Consider the following 22,830-nt stretch of genomic DNA (forward strand, 5'->3'; position numbering starts at 1 on the left):
TGCCCTCCATCAAAAACATGACAGGTTCAGAAGCCGTCGTCAAACACGACAAATATCCACTGCAGAATACTCAGAACAAGAAAGATCATCAGTAAAACACAAAAAGTTGGCGCGGCAGACAGCCAAGCACACACCCGGTACATCAAAGTTAAAACCCATGTACAATATCACAGTGGGATGTGAGGTTGACATAAAAAAAAAAGAAGAAAAAAAAACATATTTCTCTCTAGTGCGACTCTCCTCTCTATAGACGGTTTTACACGCTAAACAAACTCCGGTTGTTTGATCAGTCTTGATCCCTCCCCAAGTTCAAATCCTGACCATTTTAAAGAGGACACACAACATTTGACTGTTTACAGTATAAATCAGGTTTCAGAGCTTACTGGCCCGAATGAATGCGCAGGCATCCAGTCTTACTCTTCCAAGCCATCTGACGGATGACAGTCAGTGGTGACGCTGCATGGGTGGGGTGTCTCTGTTCCTTTTGCCTTGAGCGTTCAAGGAGGGTTCCCGCGTGGAGCTGGAATGAGGGCGGTAGGTCGGGACAAATCCACGGAGCTGTGTGTCTGTCACGGTATGGGGCGGCGGATCCAACGCCAAACACACAAAGGAAGATCTGTCAGTCTCAAGATGTTGTCTTCTAACTCTGCTCCTCTCCTGCGTCAGTGGTGGAGTACACATGCCCGTGGCTCGTTTCTTTTTAGGCGAAAGATGCCTCTTTTGGGAGTGCTGAGACAAAGAAGAAGACATTCAAATAAAAAGAGAATCAGGTAAATGAGGAACAAATGTCTTTAGAGGCATATACAGGCTGTAAGTAGCCCCAAGATTATGTTCACATTAAGTCTAACCTGAGAATGGATGTCGATGCAGTGATCAGAGGAGTGTGGCTAACAGTTCTGCAGACAGAGAGACATGGAGGGAAGATGGCATAGTTAATGTCAACGACAACATCAGAGTGGAGCTGCAACTGTTTGGTGGCGTACGTACTGATGATGCACGCTAGTTATGACGCATACGCAAACATCGTATCGTCTTGTCAAATTGTCAAATAGAGACTTGGTATTGCACAATATATAACATACATACAGTTGCATATCTGTATATGACAAAAATACTAAAGGAAATAATACATTCTTCTTTTAATTAAATATATTTTTGTCATGTAGAATGAGCATCAAATGTAGTTATTGCTACTGACAATTTAAACAAAGAAAACAGTGACACAGATGGGTTTGTCTTTTCCAGGGCATATATAGCAAACGGCACCATTTCCAATAGGATAAGTACCCAGACTACAAGGTGACCTGTTCAGATATCATATAAAACAAAAGCTGGAAGTATTGAAGTCTTTCTACTCAATGAATGACCCGCGCAATCGACGAGGGGAAACTTTCTTCCCAGTGATGCCGTAAAACATGGCGTGAAGCCCTCTGAGTGTCACCTAATGCCTGCTGACAAGCGGTTTGTCTCACCGATGAGAACTTGTGCTCCTGCGAGGGCCGCTCTGTCTTGGGCCGGCTGTCTGTCCCTTTTGGCTCCGACGTCTTCACTCCGTCCGGTTGCTGCTGAGGACGAGACGCTGCTGGAGAGGAGGCGACAGATGCGTGGCTGTCACGGTTAATAAACTCAAAGCACACAATGCTGCCAGCTGTTTCTAGCCTCAGAAGGATATCCCAGCACGCAAAAGATTAATGGTTCAGAGCAAATCATCAGCGATGGGGGAAAAAAAACAAAAAAGTGCCGCGTGACAGAAGTTGAGTGGGAATCATATAAGTTTGAACTAATGTACTGTTTACTAATGTACGGTTTGGGCGCGGCTGTATTAATTACTAAGAATGGGTAAAATTAGAGATCAATTTTCCCAAGAGGATTAATAAAGGATAATTTCTTCTTCTTTTAAGCATTGTAATGTAAACTTCCTTCATTTAGTGAAAGAACAGTTTGCACACAGACTTCTGGTGTTGGCAGAACACATATTTTCCCCAGAGAGACGTGAAAGAGTCGACCTTTGCTAACGTGCCTGTTTTTCACGCCCTCGGGCTATCACCGACCCAGTAATATGATCCCCTTTCTCCCAAAACTCACCAGAAAAACCTCCCTGACTGGTACTGCACGCAGTGTCGTCGGCCGCAGAGCCGTACACAAATGACTCTCCCTTGAGTGGCGTACCACAAGATGCACTTTCCTGTTGGAGGGGAAAAGGAAGTTAGAATTTCCCTTTTTTTAAGCAACAATATATATATATATAACAAGGACAAGTAGACAGCATTTTCATAACCACAGCTCGAGGCTACACCCGTGACTGTGTTTGCATTTCTCCCTTTTTTTCTTCTTCTTCTCCTCCTTTTCAGATGCAAAATGGTGCAAGTGAACGAAATGGATAAATTACTATGCAATAGATTTTTGACACCTGTCATTTTTGGAATATAGTGAAATTCATCAAACTTGCTCTCATCCTTTGTTTCAATTGTTTTTTTGGTAACAGAATTATCCCCCTCTGCTCCCACACGTACACACACACACAGTGGAAATGAGACAGATATTAAATATGTCGTCAGCTGTGAGGAGCTGCCTGTTGTGTTGTCCTGGGGATGTGGCACACGTGCACTGTCATGATTGTGCGTCATCTCTCCGCATGTCTCCACCCACCAGTCCGGTGTCGTACTCATCCTCGGCCTCGTGCTCGTTCTCGTGCTCCTCCACGACGCTGGCGAAGCTGCTGGCGTTGGAGGAGGAGCGGGAAAGGTCCTGAGCCTCGGGGATGGACGGCGCCCTGCAACACATCGCCAAACTACACACCTGGGTCACTCGGACCGCACAGACAGCTGTGCTCTCCATCCGCTGAATTCATTTGAGCAGTGGAAGCAAACTGTTTTTTGATTTTTTTGTTTTAGTACTTATTACACTTCCTTCCATAAGTCAATGAATTCATCCTCTTTATTTCACAGCACCTCGGGTTGCACTTTCAAGTAAAGTGACAGCAGTGTGTCAGCGTCTGTGCCAGGTAGCGTAATCTTTTAAGCTCTTATGTAATTGATGCAACCCTCTGAATTAGCTCTATCTAGGGCAATACTTACTATATATATATATCACAATATTTTTGACATAACCACATTAAACAAATGGATTCAAGTGTAGCTTTTAAGACACAGGAAAAGAAAATTCAAGCTCTATCATGCAAATACGATAACCATTTCTAGCAGATTTGTTGTCTTATATTAGTTTGAGTCCGTGCATGTATATACCTTACTCGGATTTAAACATGTAAAAAATGAATGAAATCTTTTTTGTCTTTCAACGAAACAGACACCTGCATAATAGTGTTAATAGCAAATCATTTGTGTATGCGAACATAATTAAGATTATGCTCTTATTATCTCATAATTAATGCTCTTATTATATCATAATTAAGATTAATTAATATAATTAATCTACATAAGAGTCACCTGTTCTTGGTAGCAGGGAATTCAGGCGAGCTGTGATTGGACGAGTTGTCTGATTTGCTGTCCTGCGAAAAGTGGGTTCCCTCCAGTGTCCTCATGGTGCTGGGTGACACCTCTCGGCTTCAGGACCACGAACATGAAAATACTGTGAGGTTACTTATTCATATGGTCACACATTATACAAACTCTTGATGGATATTATAACACATTCATCTGAACATTCGTTGTAAGATCTGAAGAAGGGGCCCTTTAACTGCCACAAACTGCTGTTTAACTATGGTTGATGTTTTGGTAGCACTTTCTATAATGCCCATGTCTATAACATTAACACACTTATAATAATAATAATATAATAATAATCTGCTTATAACACTGCATAATTATTAACCTGGCCCTCCAGATGGTTTGTTTTTACACAGAACCATCTGAGAAGCTGCCATTAGAAAATGTTTGGAAAAGGGCAGGCACTTTCCATTGTCTTTTCCATTGAGAAAAGCCTTCAGTGCCGTTTTTCGCTCTTCGTTCAGTGAGGAAACACTTTGATATAACTGATGCTATTGCATTATTTACTCTGACCTATTTAGGAGCAGCCATTGTTGTTAAGAACGAAGTCGCCTCTCTGTGTCGCGTCACGCACACACCTAAGTCAGGACTCTGATTGGTGCATGCCCTGGCTCACAGACACAAACAATTACTGGAAGTCTGACAAAAAGAACTTCGACAACATTGCGAAACTCTGGTGGCTGTATAACAGTGGCGGGCCTTGGGTTTTGCATATGCGCCTTCAGTGGATCAGCTGTCCGGCGCACCTTGAAACCCTGCACAGTGCACACACACGCTGCACAGTCCACACACACGCTGCACAGTGCACACACACGCTGCACAGTCCACACACACGCTGCACAGTGCACACACACGCTGCACAGTCCACACACACGCTGCACAGTGCACACACACGCTGCACAGTCCACACACACGCTGCACAGTGCACACACACGCTGCACAGTCCACACACGCTGCACAGTGCACACACACGCTGCACAGTGCACACACACGTTGCACAGTGCACACACACGCTGCACAGTCCACACACACGCTGCACAGTCCACACACACGCTGCACAATCCACACACACGCTGCACAATCCACACACACGCTGCACAGTGCACACACACGCTGCACAGTGCACACACACGCTGCACAGTGCACACACACGCTGCACAGTGCACACATGCAGGCGGAGCTGGGAGAGGCGCTAGACCAGCAGCTGTGGCTTCTTGTTTATGAATAAATACGACTGCAAATGTAAAAAACAGTGACACAACCAGCATTACACTCACCAGACGCACATAACCCTCCGTAACTCTCTGTGGGAAAGGGGTCATCAGTAAATCCAGTAAATCCTGAGATTCTAGGTTGTAGGTTCGAGATTCTAGGTTCACTGACCAATCACAGAGCATGTTAATGGTCACGCCGGGCCCTGTGACGAATCAGACGTCCAGACCTTCTAGAAGCTTTTCAATGTATTGTAATCAGCCTACTCTTCCACAGAGAAAGAGAGGTGAAATGTGATATAAGTGTGGATAAGATGCTGTTAAGCAGCTCCCAAACAGAGGCATACAAGAGGCCTGGAGCAGAGGAACAGATGAAGACATGAGCTGTGCAATGAGAAAATAAGCTAATAGGGAAAAATAATTATAATACATGTAGTGTATTTGTGAAAAACAATTACAATATTTTTTATTTTTGATTAAATTATAAAATAGCTATAACTTTGTGATTATGTTTAGACTAGGCTTAGAAGGCCCTGACGGCCCGCCACTGATGTGTATGATAATAAGTGAGTAAAAAGAGCACAATCTACTCTTTGATCAAACGCTATCACAAATATTACATGAAATGACGATGGGCCTTACGGATGGCAGCAGGTTCTCCAAGCACACCTCATAATTATTTTTTTGTATGAGCTTGTGTGTTTTGTTAATATATATATATTTAAATTAATTTAGCAGCAGCTGAGCTAGATGCAGCTTTAAACATGATTTAGCATATGGATGATATTGTTTATTCTGCTGTCCACTTAAGTTTCTGATTTAACAACAGGAAATGTGACTACATCTGTCAGTTGTTTAGTCTAAACATTAACACACCTGTGCATGTCAGCTGACGCACACATGCACTGCACCTATCCTGGACAACCCAATACATTCCCGCGCTCATGAAGCGGAACAAATAAAGTAAGCCATTGATAATCCGACCCTCTTGTATCAAAACCGCCGTCCAACAAGAGCTCTTATCTTGAGAAGTGTCTCTTCTAATGGCCGACATCCTCATCTTAATGCCTTGCGTCCATCTGTTGCAACACAATTCTCTCTTCACTACCCACTCGCTGCTGATCAGCTCCGCTCCGTCCTCTCACCTCCTCTCTTGGACCTCCTGGATGTTCTCGATGCCAATGGCGCTGCTGCGACGGGAGCTGAAGGGACCAGACTTTTTCCTGGTTGGGCTTTTCCCAGGAATGATCAATGACTGACGGTGAGCAGTGAGAGAGAGAGAGAGAGTCAGACACACACATACTACAACCACAGCAGTCATTATATGCAGTGCATGACACAGTAGGCTGTGACAGATGTGAAACAATATGCTGCAAACTAAATTATGAACTGAGGGCTTAATAAATCCTGTAACGACTTGATAGTCCATGATACTCAGGGCTTCTGGCAGGAAGTAAATTATTGATGCATATTCTCTCATAAAGAGTCCTGACAAACACCCTGTCGGGTTTTCTACATGACTTTTATTTTAAGTACTCAGGTCAGACTGTCAAGTTTATTTGTTCAAACTTCAAGATGTCTGGTACATGCTTCTAATTCAAGATGCAGCATGACTCATCAATGGGGACTGTGAACACAAGTGGGAGTCTGGTTATAATATTCTTTTTTTAATTTCTTACTTTTCTCTTTCAGCGTTTAGTGAAGTGAAGTGAAGGAATTCATGCACGAAGCCCTGTATGAATACATTAATCCGCTGAGAGGGAATAATCTGAAAGATTATCTACCTGTAAAAATGTATTTTACAGCTGAGATTTATTAGATATATGTGCTATAACATCCCTTGATCCGCGATGGATCAATTTCCTTTCAGCTATACTGTGATGCATGAATAAAAGCTAGTAGTTAAACTACTGTACTTGCATGAATGAATGAATACATGAATGAATACATGAATAAATAAATGAATTAAATTATAATTAACTAAATAAACATGAATATCAATGTGTGAAAACCTCTCAATTAAAACAGGCACATTTTAAACTATAAACTACTGACTGCACACTTTGATTATACATTATTAGACAAAAACAAATTTAACACCAGAGACATTATTAGTCAACAAGAAGGGAGAAATATACATGAACCTCTTCTATTGTTCCTATCCCTATGGCACTGCCTCGGCGTCCATATTTACTGGGACTTTTCCCTGGAACAAGCAATGACTGAGCCAGACAAGGCAAGGGAAGCACAGAGAGAGAGGAGATTGAAAAAGTAAGGGGGAAGGAAAGGAAAAGAACACATCATGAGATCTCATGCACAGCACAAATCATTTTAACAGCAAGGTGCACGAGAGCTTAAAAAAGAGCTCTTGCAGCTAAACCTAACAGGGAAGACATCAAATATATTGAGGAAATAGAGAAGCAACAGCAGACTGGGGTCCCGGCACACGGCAGGAGATGGAGTGCCACCGGTGAAGCAGACATGTCGGCAGTTTCTGCCCTGAGGGTTACAGGCTTGTGTTGAAGCATTTAAATTGGAGAAGAAAAAAAAAGTGCTTAAAGTGCTGACAGAATCCAAAGGGATAGCTTTTAGCTTTTAGAAATGGGGTCCATTTTATTCCCAATTCAAAATACTGTCAGCAACCGAATCCCCAACTGCAGTGAAGGTCAAAAGAAAAAAATTAACCGCCGGTCCCTGAAAAAGACATAATCAGGACAGTGTGATCCTTCCATTTATAGCTTGCGACATGCCGACTGTGTAGCAACACATGCACATCATACAACAAGGCTGCGTAAAGCGCTTGTAACGTTGACAGGAGGAAAAGACAAAAAGCACATTACAGAGGGAGGGAGTCTGGGTAGTCATACAGCCGTTACACGGAGCTCACTTCATGACTCAGGATAGAGACTGGGGCTCACAAACAATCTAGCACCTCACATTAACGGCTACTAACGACATCCACTATATCTAACTGTCCCTCCATGTGGTGGTGCAGAGTCTCTCAACAAGTGAGGATGAATGAAATGGAGAAATGGAGAAAATGAAAGATGTTGTTCATTTCTTCCAAACAAAAAAGAAAACAGAGCTAGGGTTGGTAATCTTACAAAAATATGAGCATATATTTGTTTAAATTTAGCTTACAGTAATCACTAAATTAAATGCTCTGATAAAAAAAAAAAAAAATGATAGGAATCTGTGCCTGTTGCAGGACTGTAATAAGCGCGTCCAATCATTTCATTCACACTCATTGCTCGTCACCGGAGTTTTCCATTAGCTGCTAGCTTGACAGCTGTGAATGCTAACAATAGCAATGCTTGTTGTTGACATTCATGATGACAATTTAGGGGGAGAGGTTTTGGAGGGAGGCCCGATAGGAAGGGCTGTCACTGACTTGGCAATTTTCCCTGGAAGAGAGTTGGCAACACTGGGCTGGGTTTTTTCTGTTGGACCATTTTGTTATTAGCATTGGCTAACCTAGCGTACTCTTGCTAGTTTCTCAACATTATCAACCCCAGCTTTAAAGGGAACACAAAATAAGCCCTCGATGAAAAAAGGCAATCGATGAAAGCCGCTTTAATGGAAAGTAAGAGTGAATTAAAAATGTGAGGAATGAAAGCAAGTGCTTCGATGAGGACACTGATGAAAGTTATTTGATAAAGTGCTGCATATAAAAAAGAATAGTGGTTAGAGCAGTCTGTTTTTATCCTGCGCATGGGGTTAAATATATTGTATCCTGAATGTATGTGTTACGTGGGCACCGTGTGAACCAAAATGGGCTACTTACAATCCCTGGGGTTTTGGGGCTCTCTGCGGGATTGTGGGTAAAGCTGCCACTGTGACTAGTGGAGACTGTGTGTGACTTCTTGTTACTGAGGCCCATGGCGTCCATTGACTGGCTTCTGCTGCGGATGACCCGCTACAGAGAGAAACGAGGAGATACCGTCAGTGGATCCCCTGACCGGTTTTCAAAGCATTATATACCACGTGTGTGGGACTAAATTCCATTAAACCAAATTAAGTCAATTTTGAAAGTTGACCAACATGTACATGTTAGTAAATACTTTGCCAATACACAGATTGGTTCTGTGTATGAGGTACATAGAGTGCATCTATCATTTATATTAGATATTCTTAAAATCTGGTGATAATAGGCCTTTTTCACAGAAGATGTTTTAAAATGTCACAAGAGAAAAAAAACATTACGGTTTAGTTAATAAAATCAACATTGGCTGAATACCATTTAGCTGTACCAGTATTCAGGGTCCTGGTAGTGTTGCAAGAAAAAAAGTTGCCATCGTACATTTCTGCAAACCACGAGATTGAATAGAAGAGATATAATGTGGACGTTTTTGGATCCAAAAATACTTTTCATGAGTACGTGGTCTCCTGGGTGAAAATCCTGCATATATTTTGACCATCCACCATGACTCACATCTGCCTTTAGAGGACTCTCTCTCTTGAAAGGACGCTTGAACACTGCAGCAGTTGCTCTGACCGTGGTTCGCCAAAACCTACGATTCTTACTTTTTTCTGCGGCTTGGGTTGCAAGCCGAAATGTAAGCTGGGAAAAAGGGCTATCACGAAATACTTACTTATATGTATCATAACTGTATTACATATCCAACTGTGTTTCAAGCAATGTCAAAAGTTCTGAAACCCTTTTATAATAGCTTTGCTCCAATTGGCCCATTATTTTTTAAACAAAGTGCATATGTACACGTATGTCATATAGTCAGTATGACTAAATGCTACGAGTGCTAATATGTGTGAATATTTTGGAATAAATGTGTTGAATCTCTGAGGGCACAAATGTGTGTATATAGACGTGTGTGTGTTTGTGTGTGCACATCCACTCATTGTGGTGAGTGTGTATGCAGGACTATTTTTGAACACTTAGGGGCAGTGCAGGTCAACAGGCAGGAGGGAGAGGCTGCGTGAAAGAAATGCAGGTTCACAGGAGGTCAGGGAGTGTGTAGGCTACGCGGTGGAGGAGGATGAATCCGCATCTCTTATCTAAAGTATATTGTGGAGGTTTGTGTCATGGGAGGAAGAGATGAAACACAGTGTGAGCTAAGAGGACAGTTAGACAGAGGCAGCGAGGGGGAGGAGGATAGGGAAAAATTTGCAGATGTAATTTGTGGAGGTTTGAGGGAGAAAGAGAGAGGCAGCAAGGTGGCTCTTGACAGAGAGAAGACCAGATTTGTGGGCAGGAGTATATTTATACAGTATACAAGTGTGCTTGTATGGAGAATAAACAGATCTTGAGACACAGACTGAGACAAAGATGGATATATATTTCTGAATTGGAGAAACAGAAAAGATGGCAGAGAACCAGTTGGTGACACAGCGACAAGAGAAAAACAGCGAGAGGGAGCGCTGCCCATGGGGACACATGCAAACTGCATCATCAGCTCCCTAATGAGCTGTCATTAAATAGTTCATCAGGCACACGCAATCACAGCTCCTACCGCCGAGCCTTGGCGGTCGGGCTACGCTCCGCCACCCTAATGGCCATTGATGGAGCACTCAGTCAGAGGAAGTGCCTTTCATACACAGCAGGGACGGTCCACCCAACAACAAAATCACACCATCGTGTGAAAACACACCGAGTTCAGCAGTCGCAGCCAAGTGAGGAAATCAAATGCCACAGAGGACTGGTCCTTTGAGATACTGCAAATGTTCTATGCTTCGTGTTCTCATGTGTGAATACCCAGAATCCCAGCCAAGCGACAGAAAAAAGAAAAGAAAAAGCGTCTTCAAAGTTTCTGCTGCCATAACCATTCTCTGTCATGCATGGGGAGTTGCAGATTAACGGTGCGCCTCGCCAATTGAGGGACGGGGCTGTACCTTGAAGGATTCGAAGAAGCCTCCTCCCCCTCCGACGGCGCCGTTCTCCAGCTTATCTTCGTCCACACCCAGACCCATCATGGACTGGCTGTTGATGTGCACCTCCTCGTACAGAGTCTCCAACAGGGCTGAGCGTGTGCGCTCCTGACAACGACACAGTCAGCCTGCAAGTTACTCCTTCGTTTCAAATTAAGTGATAGGGGTGACAGTGATGAAAATGATATGGCGGCTCCACAACAGGATGTTAGACATCAGCGCTAGAGCTCATTCGCATTGCGGCTGCGCTGCTTATTATCAACAATACAGCCAGCAGGATGCACACACCTATGCCAACAGGTGTGTGCTCAATGGGCACAAATGCCCACACACACACGCACACCCACACTTCAAGCAGTCACACTTGTATAATTCAATTTGTATTGCAGCACTCTTCTCACCTCCAGCTTGCCAAACTTCTCAGCCTTGTAGCAGGCGTACTCTGCATTGATGAGCTTCGTGAAGAGGAACTCGCGGAACTCGTGGCCCTGAGGAAGGTAGATACAGAGAATCGACAGCCAGGAGAGAATGAAGGTTTATCACGTCTGCTTGGAAAAGGGGAACTGAGTCTGTGTGACTGCTGACCTTTTTGAAGATGGCCGGGTCAGGCAGAGCAGGCCCAAAGAAAGGTACATCATCCCGCGCCGTCACGGACACCTGGAGGAGAAGGCAGGTGAGTGACACAGAAGAATAAAAAGCTCCCGAAAAACGAATGTCAATCAAAGTTTATTGATACATCAGCGGTCTCTGGACCCGACCTTGTAGGTGACATTGTCTGTACACGCGTTCTCCACCTGCACCACCACGTACGCGTGCAGGAAGTTGGACTGGATCATGTCTGGTACGAAGGGCGTGTTCTCTTCCTGGAACACGATGGCTACAATGTCGTTGCCTATGTGCCTCTTCCTCTGCAGCTGGATGGCACAGAAAAACAAGAACTAACAACAGCGGAAACATCTCAAATGACCAGTTGGAGCATCTCAAACGCACACGCCCGACACCGAATCCCTTCCAGGAATTCCAGAAATAAATACACATACAATAGTAAAGCTCACATGCATGCATGACATGTATGATGGTGTGTACTGAAAATTATCAGAAAACCTACAGTACTAACAGACTATTAGGCCCCCAGAAATCAAGTTTATAAATTTTTGTGAACTGCTACAGTAACACCAGATCCCCTGCTGTATTATGTGCGTATTATTATATTGTTACAAGTCCCTTTACATTTTGAGATGGATCAAATAAATGCTTGTTTCTATGAAATCTAGACCTGTAGTGACTTTGTGTCCTGCGAGTGGGAGGGTCTGTGTTTGCCTCAGACGCCTAGGTACCAAATATTAATTGTGCACAATAAAACGCTTAATAAATCTCAAATGATTTGTTCATTCCATGTCTATCTTTCTGAAATGTAAAGTGTGTTGTGCTGCATTTCCTGTATGAAGGTTGCTAGACAAATAAAGTAAATCTGTATTACGAGGACAAGAGCAGACAATTTTAGATCGAAGCATTCGACGACTGTGGATGATGTGGAAATTAATGAATCGGAAAACCAGTGGCGGCACTGCAAAGTCAAACCAAAATGAATTATGATTCTGCAGATGGCTGACTGTCAGTGACCCAAATTGTCGCCGCTGAATAGCAACATTTTGTTGCCAAAATGTTGCCAAGCGTCGTGCCAAAAGGACACTTGTGCACTTGGAGGACAGAGTGACTGTGCCCAAGTTTTACATTTGTATCCAAGCAATGCCTTTTAAGAAGACTTGGTCTTGCCAAGCACTAGGGACACTTACATCCTCTCCTTGTCACCTCATAGTATTTTGCTAGGAACTCTTATTTAGACAACTAATATGTTCCCATAAATATCAGACCAGATATGGCTTTGTGAAAATTCATCAAATACAAAAATATGACAAAATATGTGTGATTAGGAATTTGCAAGTATCCTGTTTGAGATGTGATGTAGTTGATTTTCCTGTCAGAAAAAAAAATAAAAAAATGATGTTGGAAGATATCTCTGGGTTTATAAGGTAGTGATAAACAGAAAGGCTTGGCCAATACAGACCTGGCTCCCATGGTCGTCCTCAGTAAACACTGGGACACCTGCGCTGCAGCAGCATAAGCTAATTGCCCTCCGTCAGTCATCGGGCTATTTAACACACTAAAGTGCAGACATTTAACAGCGCTGCTTCACAGCTGTTCGCTGCAGTGTTAGCGGGCCCCGGTCTCAAGACTTGACCAAACTGTGTGCACAGTTTAATGCAGCAAACATTTACTCTTGGATTTACAGATGATTCTTCTTCAGTTAGCAGCCTGATTGCTTTACAGCATATGTCCGTTTGCACACATGAGAACAATAAACCATCTGTTTTTTATAACATCCTCGTCACGGCAGCCAGAAACATGCCATGAAATATGATGCGGAAAATGATTTAAATACTTCAAACTGAATGGATCCAACACCTCAAACTCCATGAATCAAATATGTACGAAAATGTGCCAGACTGGCTTCCTTCATCACAAAAAGATTTTTATTAGCCATCTAATTGAGAGACATCTGCCATGCTTTTTAAACACAAGCTTCAAAATAACACAGATTAAAAAAAATTGTAGATCCCAATTTGATAGACGTAAATGAGAAGAAAGAGAAAGTCCTTTGTGGAGAAAAATAGCACAAAGCGACCATATCTTTCTAAAGATGGAATTGTTATCCTTGTTAAACCGTATTGCTAAGACAGCCGGCTGAGAGTGGAACAGGACACATGTGGCTGCAGAGGCAGGGCAGCCAGGTTGCTACTGCATCATCCCTGGGCTTATTAGCACTTAAAAAACGAACTCAGCAGGCGTGGGGCCGGATTGAGACGCTTGACATCTGTTAATGCCGTACATCCTCTCAAATTGGGTCACGTTCAATCAGATCTGGACACATTAATTCTGCCTTTTTCTCCCTCCTGAAATAATGCTATTATGTTTGCACTTTGCCTCTTCATCTTGAGTTCCCTCATGAATCATCCCATGTGGGTGTTGTTTATGTCCTTCTGTTTCTCGGGCAATATGGACAGTGTGCTGGATTACTGTGGTAACTAAGTTGAAATCACTTGTGGCATTGAAAAGATGGTTTGCATTTAATGTGGCTTTCTGCAACATTTCATCACACAGATGAAAGTCTTCAGCCACAAACCAACAGCAGAAACACTTCAATGCCAGTCGAGACCACAGCAATGCTAGTGGAAATGGTAAGCCAAAAAAATATATTTCTCAAGGACTGTTTGCTGTTGTTGTTAGCATTAGTACCGCATTAGTACAATTTTAGGAAGAAAACAAAAAAGTATAAGTATAACTTTCAAATATGTTTTCAGATATGATGCTTCTTTGTTAAAGGTGTAGAAAGATAGCTTTGAGAAATAAGTTTTCTTTGTTTTCTTGCCCACAGTTAGTTAAAAAGATCAATAACACTCTCACGGTCAGTAGCCAGATAGCTTAGCTTAGCACAAATACTGAAAACAGCTTGGTCCAAAGGTCACACAATCTGCCTAACAACATCTCTAAATCTCACTAATTAACACATAATATCTAGTTTATTTAATCTTAATTAAAAAAAGAGAGCAAGATAACGTGTTAGTTGGTGAGTTAAGGTGCTGCTAGGCAGCGTTTGCCCCCGTTTTCTGTTTAAATGGAGCTTGCAATAGCTTCATATTTACCGTACAGAGATGAGAGTGGAATCAACCTCCTCCTCTAACTGTCAACAACAATGCAAACATGTTCTTAAAATCTGTTCCTTTAACCACTAATTAAGCTGTTGCAGATTCAAATGATTCTTCTTGCTCACTTAAAAGACCAAAACATTCACTTAAAAGACCAAAATTTGGATTTTTCAGCCCTGCCCTATTGGCTGCTGCTGCACACGGAGGAGTCACAAGGAGAGGCCTTTTCAAATCAGTTAGTGAAGGACATTGATAATGCATCGTTGTACTGTTACTATACCTGCTGTGAGTCTCCCTCTGTGTAAGGAAGCTTGGTGGACACGTGGAACATAATCTCCATATTATGGAAACTTGTGTAGTAGGATTCTGTCCCTGTTTGCCCATGAGTGACATCCAGCCCGCCCCGAAACCTGGAGAAGAAAAGGAGAAGGGGGGAGAGGAGATTAAGCATGGAAAAAGGAGAGAAGGGAAAATGAGAAGTTAAGGTGAAGAGAGGATTGAGAGGAAGACGGAGAAGAGACAAACAAAGCGGCGGACAAGTGGAACAGAAGTGCACGCTCTCGGAGGACCTGGCCCTTCCACGCTCATCCATCATGGAGGAAATGCCAAGGGCGCTTCTTCTGCCTCCTCAATCATAATGTCAGCAACACTACAAATATCAGGACATTTTAAATGGCCTTTTACGGGTTTCATTTAAAGCCAAACTCTGATCAATAGCTTCTGACCGACACGAAGTGGAGCGCTATGCTGAGAAGTAAAAGCACTTAAAATCTGCTGCTGAGGAAACGGAAAGAAAGTGAACTGAAAAGTGTCCAAACCCTCTGAAGTCATGAAGCTCAATCTTGTGGCCCAGAAACTCCAAGAACTCAACAAAGGACGGGCTTTCTTCCATGTTCCCGAACAGCTCCTCCTCTGACGTCTGCGCGGAAGAAACAAAGGAGGTTTTTCGGGAGGAGTGACACATGACTTCACAAGTCAACAGTGGTGTCTGTGCAGCACACTCACCTGGCCAAACTTCTGATAAATAACCCCAAACTTGAAGTTGTTGCTGATCACATGCTCATCAAAAGTGACAATGAGCCTCGATGCCTGAGGACGAGAGCACAGAAGGTTTTCAGTCGGGTTCATTCTGATGTGACGTTGATGGATAGCAAGGCAATGAGGATTAGTGCCTACCTTTGGGTAGAGGACAGGATAAAATCTGTCCACGTTTACTTCTTCACAAACAAGCTGTCGGTGAAAAAGAACATTCATCTTTTCCATTTAAAAGCTAAAGAACTTTCTTTTTTTTTGGTAATATACATTCTGTGCGATAAGAGCTGCCTACCTTGGCCATTTGAACCACATTGGGGAACTCCGTAAGGCAGGAAATGGGAATGACATCATGGCACGTTTTTAGCTTTGTGCTGAAAGACAAACAGTTAAACAAATGTCAAAAGGCCTTCAGTGTTTCCTTTCTTTGATGTTTAGCATTCAAATTAACTGCCAATTCAAATGGGACCTTTCCTTATATTTGCCTTAGAATTATTCTGAAAAATAATAAATCAATTTTCTGGACAAAAACATCAGGCGCAAAATCACATAACATTGCAGGAAAAACACAGTGACGGATTATTTTATTATTTAAAAGGTGAGTTTTAAGAAGTTCTGTAAAACTACGGAGACTGGGAGCAATCCTGAGTTTCAGGAAGAGCATTCCAAAGATGGAGGAAGTGCAGCAGACGGCTCTAATTAAGGAAACGTTCGGCTAAGCCCATGTGGACTGTGCAGCTAGCAGCAATCCTCCAGCAGGTCTGCAACTAACTGACTCAACTTCAACTCCGACAATCAACTCCCCTTCAGGAGCTTCTACTCTTTGCTTTAAAGAGTTAAAGTTAGTGCATAATCAATTAAGACAATCACATAACAAGTATATGTAGAAACAACAAAAAACAATCTCTAATCATTATGGTGCAACATGGTGCAGTCTGAGTTCACTCTGCTGTAAAGCCCATTGGAAGTGCTCACTTCCTGTTTGGCAGATTGGACCCGTGACCATGTGACAAGCAGGTAACATGGATGGGAGCGCATGCAACAAACATTTGGTTGATTGAACATCAACAATATCCATGTTGTGACTGAGTGCATGCTGACCTGAAATGACTTGTGTTAGCAACTTAGCATGCTATACCCATATGTGTGTTCCATGCCAACATAACTGGGCCACAGAGGCCTGGACTACATAACAGGGACTACATCCCCTGGGGCAGCACTGCAGGAGGGAATGAATAATAGAACTGCAGACACGTGAATGTATCTGGCCTCAAAGAAAACATAAGGCATGTCAAGCTTACTAGTCTAAGGGTTACCACTAAGGGACACATCATTATAGGTGATTAACTAGGTCACAGTAGTTTATTGGGTAACATTTAAAAACAAATCTCCATTCACAACAAGCACATCCACTTTGTAGTATTCCCTCACTGTGTGGAAACTTGAGTCTCTCTTTTTTATTCAGAGATGTTTACACACCGGTAACTCCAGACAATGTTCCCAGAGAAAACCTTTTCTTTTGTAAAATTAAAAGTAAAAACATACTGATTCAAAACAGGAACAAATAAGTGAGGCAAGAAGTCAAAGGGGTTACCTTGGAACCAATAACAGACTGATCTTGTGCTTTTCCTTATCATTCTTACACACTTAGGCCTACTCTTCAAACTGCAACAAAAAACAAACAGTGTTTCTTTATTTTTCGATATACTGTTGTGACTGTTTGCCTTGAATAAGCACATCATCTATGTAGCCGTCAAGTGCATATTCAAAAACCTCTTTAGTTTCTCACTTTAAAAGCTGAACGCATGAAAAACAGCATTTTCCACTGATGGAGCTGACATTTGCCTGAAATCAAGGTGCCATTAATACAAAATATATATATATATGTTATGAATTTTACTGGTGAATCTGCCTCAGTTATAATTGTAAGCAGTAAGCTTTACAGGTGCAGCACCAGCAAGTAAGGAGATTGGGGCCAATTGATAGTTTTACAAGTCCTAACAACCTGTAATTCTTCTGTGTGCTGAAGAATATAATGATTTTACAGTTTGCTTTAACAGCTAAATAAAAAAAAGAGATTATGACTTGTCACGTAGTTGTCTTACAGATGATTTCAATATGAACGGTGACTCAGTGCCTCTGACTACACTGAGCGGGAGGACCGAGTTTGACTGGGTGATGGGGTGAATGTGGGCGGTGCCACCTGGTGGAAAACATCACAACGTGAAAAACGTTGTGGGCTGAGGGACCGCTGCCTCGCAACACACTCATCCACTCGAAAGCACCACTAACAAAGAGGGAATGCAGCTCCTAAAATCGAGTGGAGCCTCTCGGGTGCCAAACATGAATTCACAGGTTATGTGGAGCGGACCGTTCTGCCTCGCTCCCCCTCGTCTGTCTTCAGCAGAACGCGCAGGGCTCCGGCGAGTGGACGGGTGGGAGCCGTTACACTCGTACAACGGGGACGAATAGTGTGCTGAAAGTTGAGTACTTTGTGGCACAGTTTTCAAAGTCACTTAAACAGAGGAGTTTGAATGTTTATGCTGTGCCACACAAACATTTGAACTCTTACTATTTATCACATTATTACACAACTCCCAAACATAAATGCAAACGTATCTGTTGGACCCTGGCGTGAGCTTTGTTGTGTGACACAAAACAGCTTTACAAATCTGCAATGGTCTTATTGGAAATACTTTCTATGACACCCATAGTGCATTTTAAACTTACTTATAATTTGTTATTATCTGCTAATAGCACTGCGTTGTTTTAGTTATAAGCACTTATAAATGTTTATGATGCTTTATAACAATAATCATGACACATTATGAATTAAATAAATATATAATGGCACAATTGTCACAAGGATCATTGTGTATTATAATGTCCATGGTTCCATTTTTGTATTTCATAATAATCACTGTTACAATGCAGTTTCATGTGACTATGTGTGACATCTAAGAGGTTATTGTTTGCTTTAAGTAATGTGAAAAAACATATTTTTAAATCTATGCAAGAACAACATCCAAAAAAACTACGTTTTACTTTACCAAAAGCAAACAATTACTATTTAGAGTAATTTATAATCACATTATAATGCATTACACATTTATTTTATTATAAAATGCATTATAATCAGTTATGATTATTTTGATAAAGCATTATGAATATTTACAAGTTGTAATAACTATAATTTGACGGTGCTATGAACAGATTATAACATATTACAAGTATGTTTAAAGTGCATTGTAGACATGGATGTCATATCAAGTGTTACCATTATTATTTCCAAATACCTGAATTAATTTAGTTATTTAAACATTTAAAACAATACATTATGAATTATTGTTTGACAGCTGCATGTCACACAAGTTGCAACCTTTTAACAAAAGCGTCTTGGATGCTGCAGCGTAGCACTGCCTTTTGTCAGCAATCAATCAGGAAAATACATTTTAAAATTCAATGACAATTGAGAATGCTCTTCTTCTTCCTTCCTAAACACAATTCTTGAGCAACCCTCCCCCCCCAAACTTAATCCATCTGGAACAGTGAATTCATGTGTGAAATACTCTATATAGGGTGGTTATGTTTGGTAGATCTATAAGTAAATGCCAAAAAAATCTCTGCATTACATGGATATCTGAAGCCAGAGTTGTTGTAGGTTCAATGTGAGGAAATGGCCAGAGAGAGGGAGAGGGAGAGAGAAACATCGAAAGGGAAAATGGAGTAAAGGAAAAGAACAAAAGCAGGGGAACTGTGAGAGGACTGTGATTAAGAGCTTGGGGGAGAAAAAAAAACATAATTGGGAGAGAAAACAGGTCAGATACGAAAATAATAGGAACTGTACCGTAGCATCAAGCGCAGATGCTCTTGATCCCCAATGACATCGTACTTCATGGAGAAGACCAAGTGGCCCAGGGCAGCATCCATGGTGTAATAATTAAAGTGTTCCTGGGGGCAGATAAGCAGAAGAAACCTAAACGCCAGGATGAATACTCCCCCAGCTACAAACAAACTGCTGTAATAAATTAGAAATGGAGCGGGGTAGAGAGAGACTTTCTGCTATTCTTTTAATTTAGGAAAGTGCCCTTGAGGAAAAGGTGTGAAACGAAGTACCAACTGCTCTTACTTTGAATGCACTTGAACTGCTTAGGTATACATATAAACAGTATTTACAAGTAGGCAATTTGTTTCAAAGTATCATATATCACATAATATATGCAATATTTAGAGGGTGTATGTACTTCATCACCTGGAGAGAGAATACTAACGGCGTAGCAGTAAAAGTAAAAGGCTTTTAAAGGGATTGCAGACTTTGATTTTAATGTCACAAGCGAAAAGTGGAAACAGTCTTTTGTCCTCAACTCTCCACAAGGCCGACATGTTTGTCTTGCTTCACATTGTCAAATTGACGCAGAGCAAGTACATGTAATAAGCCCAATTGTATGTGTGTGTGTGTGTGTGTGCTTCACTCTGAGGTAATTTTCTCGATTTTACATAATTCTTTTAATTCACCATTTTAAAGGCACTTGCATATGATACATACTCATGTGTTGTATATAAAAATGCGCAGAACAATCTCAGCTCTCGATATAATAAGGCACCATTGTCCCAAGGCACAAATGTAAAAGAGATAATATGGCCCTAAAGCTGAGAAATTGAAGCTCGATTTGTGAAATTCTTCAAATCTCTTGTGAGAACATACCTTTACTCGTGTGGACGAACTGTTTCACGAGACTGAATAAATCCAGATGGATGGCTGTATTGAAATGCATAAAACCAGTCCATGTTTTTTCCCCCATCCTCACCTTGCCCATGAACTGCTTCCTGTAGATCTTGGCGGTGCTGTTGGTCTCCAGTTTGATGTGGGAGGCCGCACAGGGCGGTTGGTCCTCCTCTGGTGGGTCTTTAAGCTCATGATTGTTCCCTTCGATCCAGTAGCCTCCAAACTGGGGCAGCAGGATGAGTGGAAAAGGGCTAGTGCGACCAAGAACCTGAATATTGAAAAGCATACTGATTTGTAACCAATACTCAGCGTGTCGCATAAAACACTGCATTGCTTTCATTGTTGCAGAATGTGTGCTTTGTTTGACCCTTTTAAAACCTTTTTCTTTATGGCGTCTGACATCTCTAAAATATATTATGCGTTGTGTGAGTTATTTGTGGAGGCCGTTCCGTTGTGTGTACCTCATGAACGCTGGGATAAGGGATGTAGTCCTCTTCTGTCTGCAGGGAAAGGAAACAAATATGAGTCAAGCTGACAAACAGACGCTTCGAGTCATACTTTCAGTTTTGGGGCTTTGAGGGGAATAACAATGGGCATGCACACTGTGACACTATCATCCTACTTTTCTCATCCGGCAAACATGACAGAGGCCGAACTAGCAGACTTTCTGACAAATGCAGAATATTCCTTTCTAGCGAGTATACAGACCAAATGTATTTGAAACTCACAGCTATCAGTTTTATAATGTAACTATTGGAATTCATTTAAACTGGTTATTTGGTCAAAAGAAATATCTATATTTTATAACCTGCAAAGACTGGGTGCAAAGAGGAAAAAGAGACGACAACACAAGCTTTCACTTTGAAAAAGGGAGTGCTTTGGTTCCTGCTGGATATAAACATGTTGGTGTGAGAGTATTTTACCATCTGACAGTTGTGTTCAGTTATTGGGCCTTTCTATGTGATGTCCGTTGAAAAAAAAAATAATAATCTCACGACATGCTGCAATTTCATTCAATTTCAGATAGTGATTTTGTCAATTTCCCAAGAACGCCTTTTAACAACCTCAGCAGAGGCCTGGTCTTGCTCCATTACAGCTTCTATCGGCATTAGCAGAAGTAAAAGCAAGAGAGCTTTTTTTTTAATTGTCAACTAAATTAAGTCTCACAAGAAATGCAACCTTTATTATGACACTGCATTATTGGCGGTGGAGGAAGAGTCTCCTGCAGAGACGGTTCTATCCGTTACGCCAGTGGTTCTCAAATAGGGGTACGTGAAGGGACTCCAGGGGGTAAATTAGCATCAATTCAAAAATCCTTTAAAACATGTTATTTAATGAATATTCAATCAAATATAAGTGTAAGTTCATAAACATAATGTTATATATTCTATATAAATGCAGACACTGATGGCACAGTGCTGTGTACTACATCTTTTTTTCAACCAAAATTGCCTTGCGCTGGTTGGGGCATTACGCCATAGAAGGGTTCTCTGTGGAACCTCTCACGGAACCCTTTATGTTCTAGGTAGAACCATTTGAAAAGGTTCCAGGTGGAATCTTCATGAAAAAGTTATATTGGGAAGCAAAAAGTGTTCTCCTGTGGGAACAAGCCAAAGAACCCTGTATGGTTCTCGTGAGCACCTTTATTTTAAAAGTGTTAACACAAGTCTTTTAAACTACAAAACCACAATATAAATATTCAACGTAGTTATTCCTCATTTTTCCGAGCGTTATCTTACGAAAACCTGCAATTTCAGCTTGTTCTGATTGAAGCTTTTTCCAATCAAACTTCAGTCTTCAAAGGAAACTCGGATAGGTTTAGGCAACACAATCCACTTAGTTAGGTTTCAGAAAAGATCGGCGTTTGGGTTAAAATTAACTCAAAGTGCCGTTACTGTATTACACAAAGTTATGTGACAAATACATCAACGTTGACTTCCCGTTTCACATGGGGAATGAAAGCAGCGGTCTCCTGGCACCCGTCCTGTGTGTGTGTGTGTGTGTGTGTGTGTGTGTGCGTGTGCTTCACTGGTTTTTATACTTCCTCGTTCAAGATCACATGGATAAAATCTGAAATGATTTCCTGGGATGTCTATATTTTCTCATAGCTATACGAACGCTGACCTATCAGAGGGAAGCCACACTCAAAGTTACTATATTTGAAGTCAGTCCATAGAACAAAATGGTTTCATGTTCTTATTTCAGATGATTGCCATCTATTGTGCGCCCTTTGTGACTTGACCTCAGACTTCCTTGCTGAAAGGATCTCCCAGTCTTCACTGTCAACCGCATTAGCCCGTCTAGGTAATAGGACAGCTTAGGATTTTGCAGCCGTATTCTGTCGAGTCCCGAACTCAGCCGGTGAGCGTCCTAAAGCCTATCTGACAGCTGATAAGGACAGGTTTATAACTCCGCCATTACGGATCCTTTACCAGACTGCGGTTCTACAAGGAGATGTGAGGATTTTGCGACTCACTTTGAGGGGGGGAGGGAGGGGGCATCTCTGCTCATCCATCCTGCAACCCTGTAGAGAGAAAAATGATGGGATACTGAGGGAACAGGTGGAGTATCTACAAGACAGGCTCACACACATGTGCAAAGATAAACACATATAAGAAACGCTTTGGCTTGAAATTTCTTGCGCAGCAGCAGAGAGCGAGATCATTCTGTGTGACAATAATTCATGTTTACATAACGCAAGCTCAATCGACAGATGGGCCACAGAAAGAGGAAGTAAGGAGGAGGGATATCTTGGGGATTATAGC

At 41.9% G+C, this 22,830-nt stretch overlaps 1 protein-coding gene across 1 annotated transcript; it reads right to left on the minus strand.

The window, feature by feature from the left end:
• Positions 1 to 26: 26 nt before the first annotated feature.
• On the minus strand, positions 27 to 22,589 carry rap1gapb (RAP1 GTPase activating protein b; the record flags this gene model as incomplete). Its single annotated transcript, XM_079218268.1, has 21 exons — positions 22,542 to 22,589; positions 20,527 to 20,565; positions 20,148 to 20,333; positions 19,187 to 19,290; positions 15,635 to 15,713; positions 15,484 to 15,537; positions 15,313 to 15,396; positions 15,126 to 15,226; positions 14,588 to 14,717; positions 11,359 to 11,514; positions 11,186 to 11,257; positions 11,002 to 11,088; positions 10,565 to 10,708; positions 8,502 to 8,633; positions 6,862 to 6,939; positions 5,863 to 5,972; positions 3,447 to 3,563; positions 2,650 to 2,791; positions 2,086 to 2,185; positions 1,473 to 1,582; positions 27 to 59 (listed from the first exon to the last, which is right to left on the minus strand). The coding sequence occupies exons 1-21, from the start codon at positions 22,578 to 22,580 to the stop codon at positions 27 to 29; spliced, it is 2,097 nt and encodes a 698-aa protein (XP_079074394.1). The 5' UTR covers positions 22,581 to 22,589.
• Positions 22,590 to 22,830: the final 241 nt, after the last annotated feature.

Source organism: Taurulus bubalis, assembly GCF_910589615.1.
Source record: "Taurulus bubalis genome assembly, chromosome: 5".
Lineage (NCBI taxonomy): Eukaryota > Metazoa > Chordata > Actinopteri > Perciformes > Cottidae > Taurulus > Taurulus bubalis.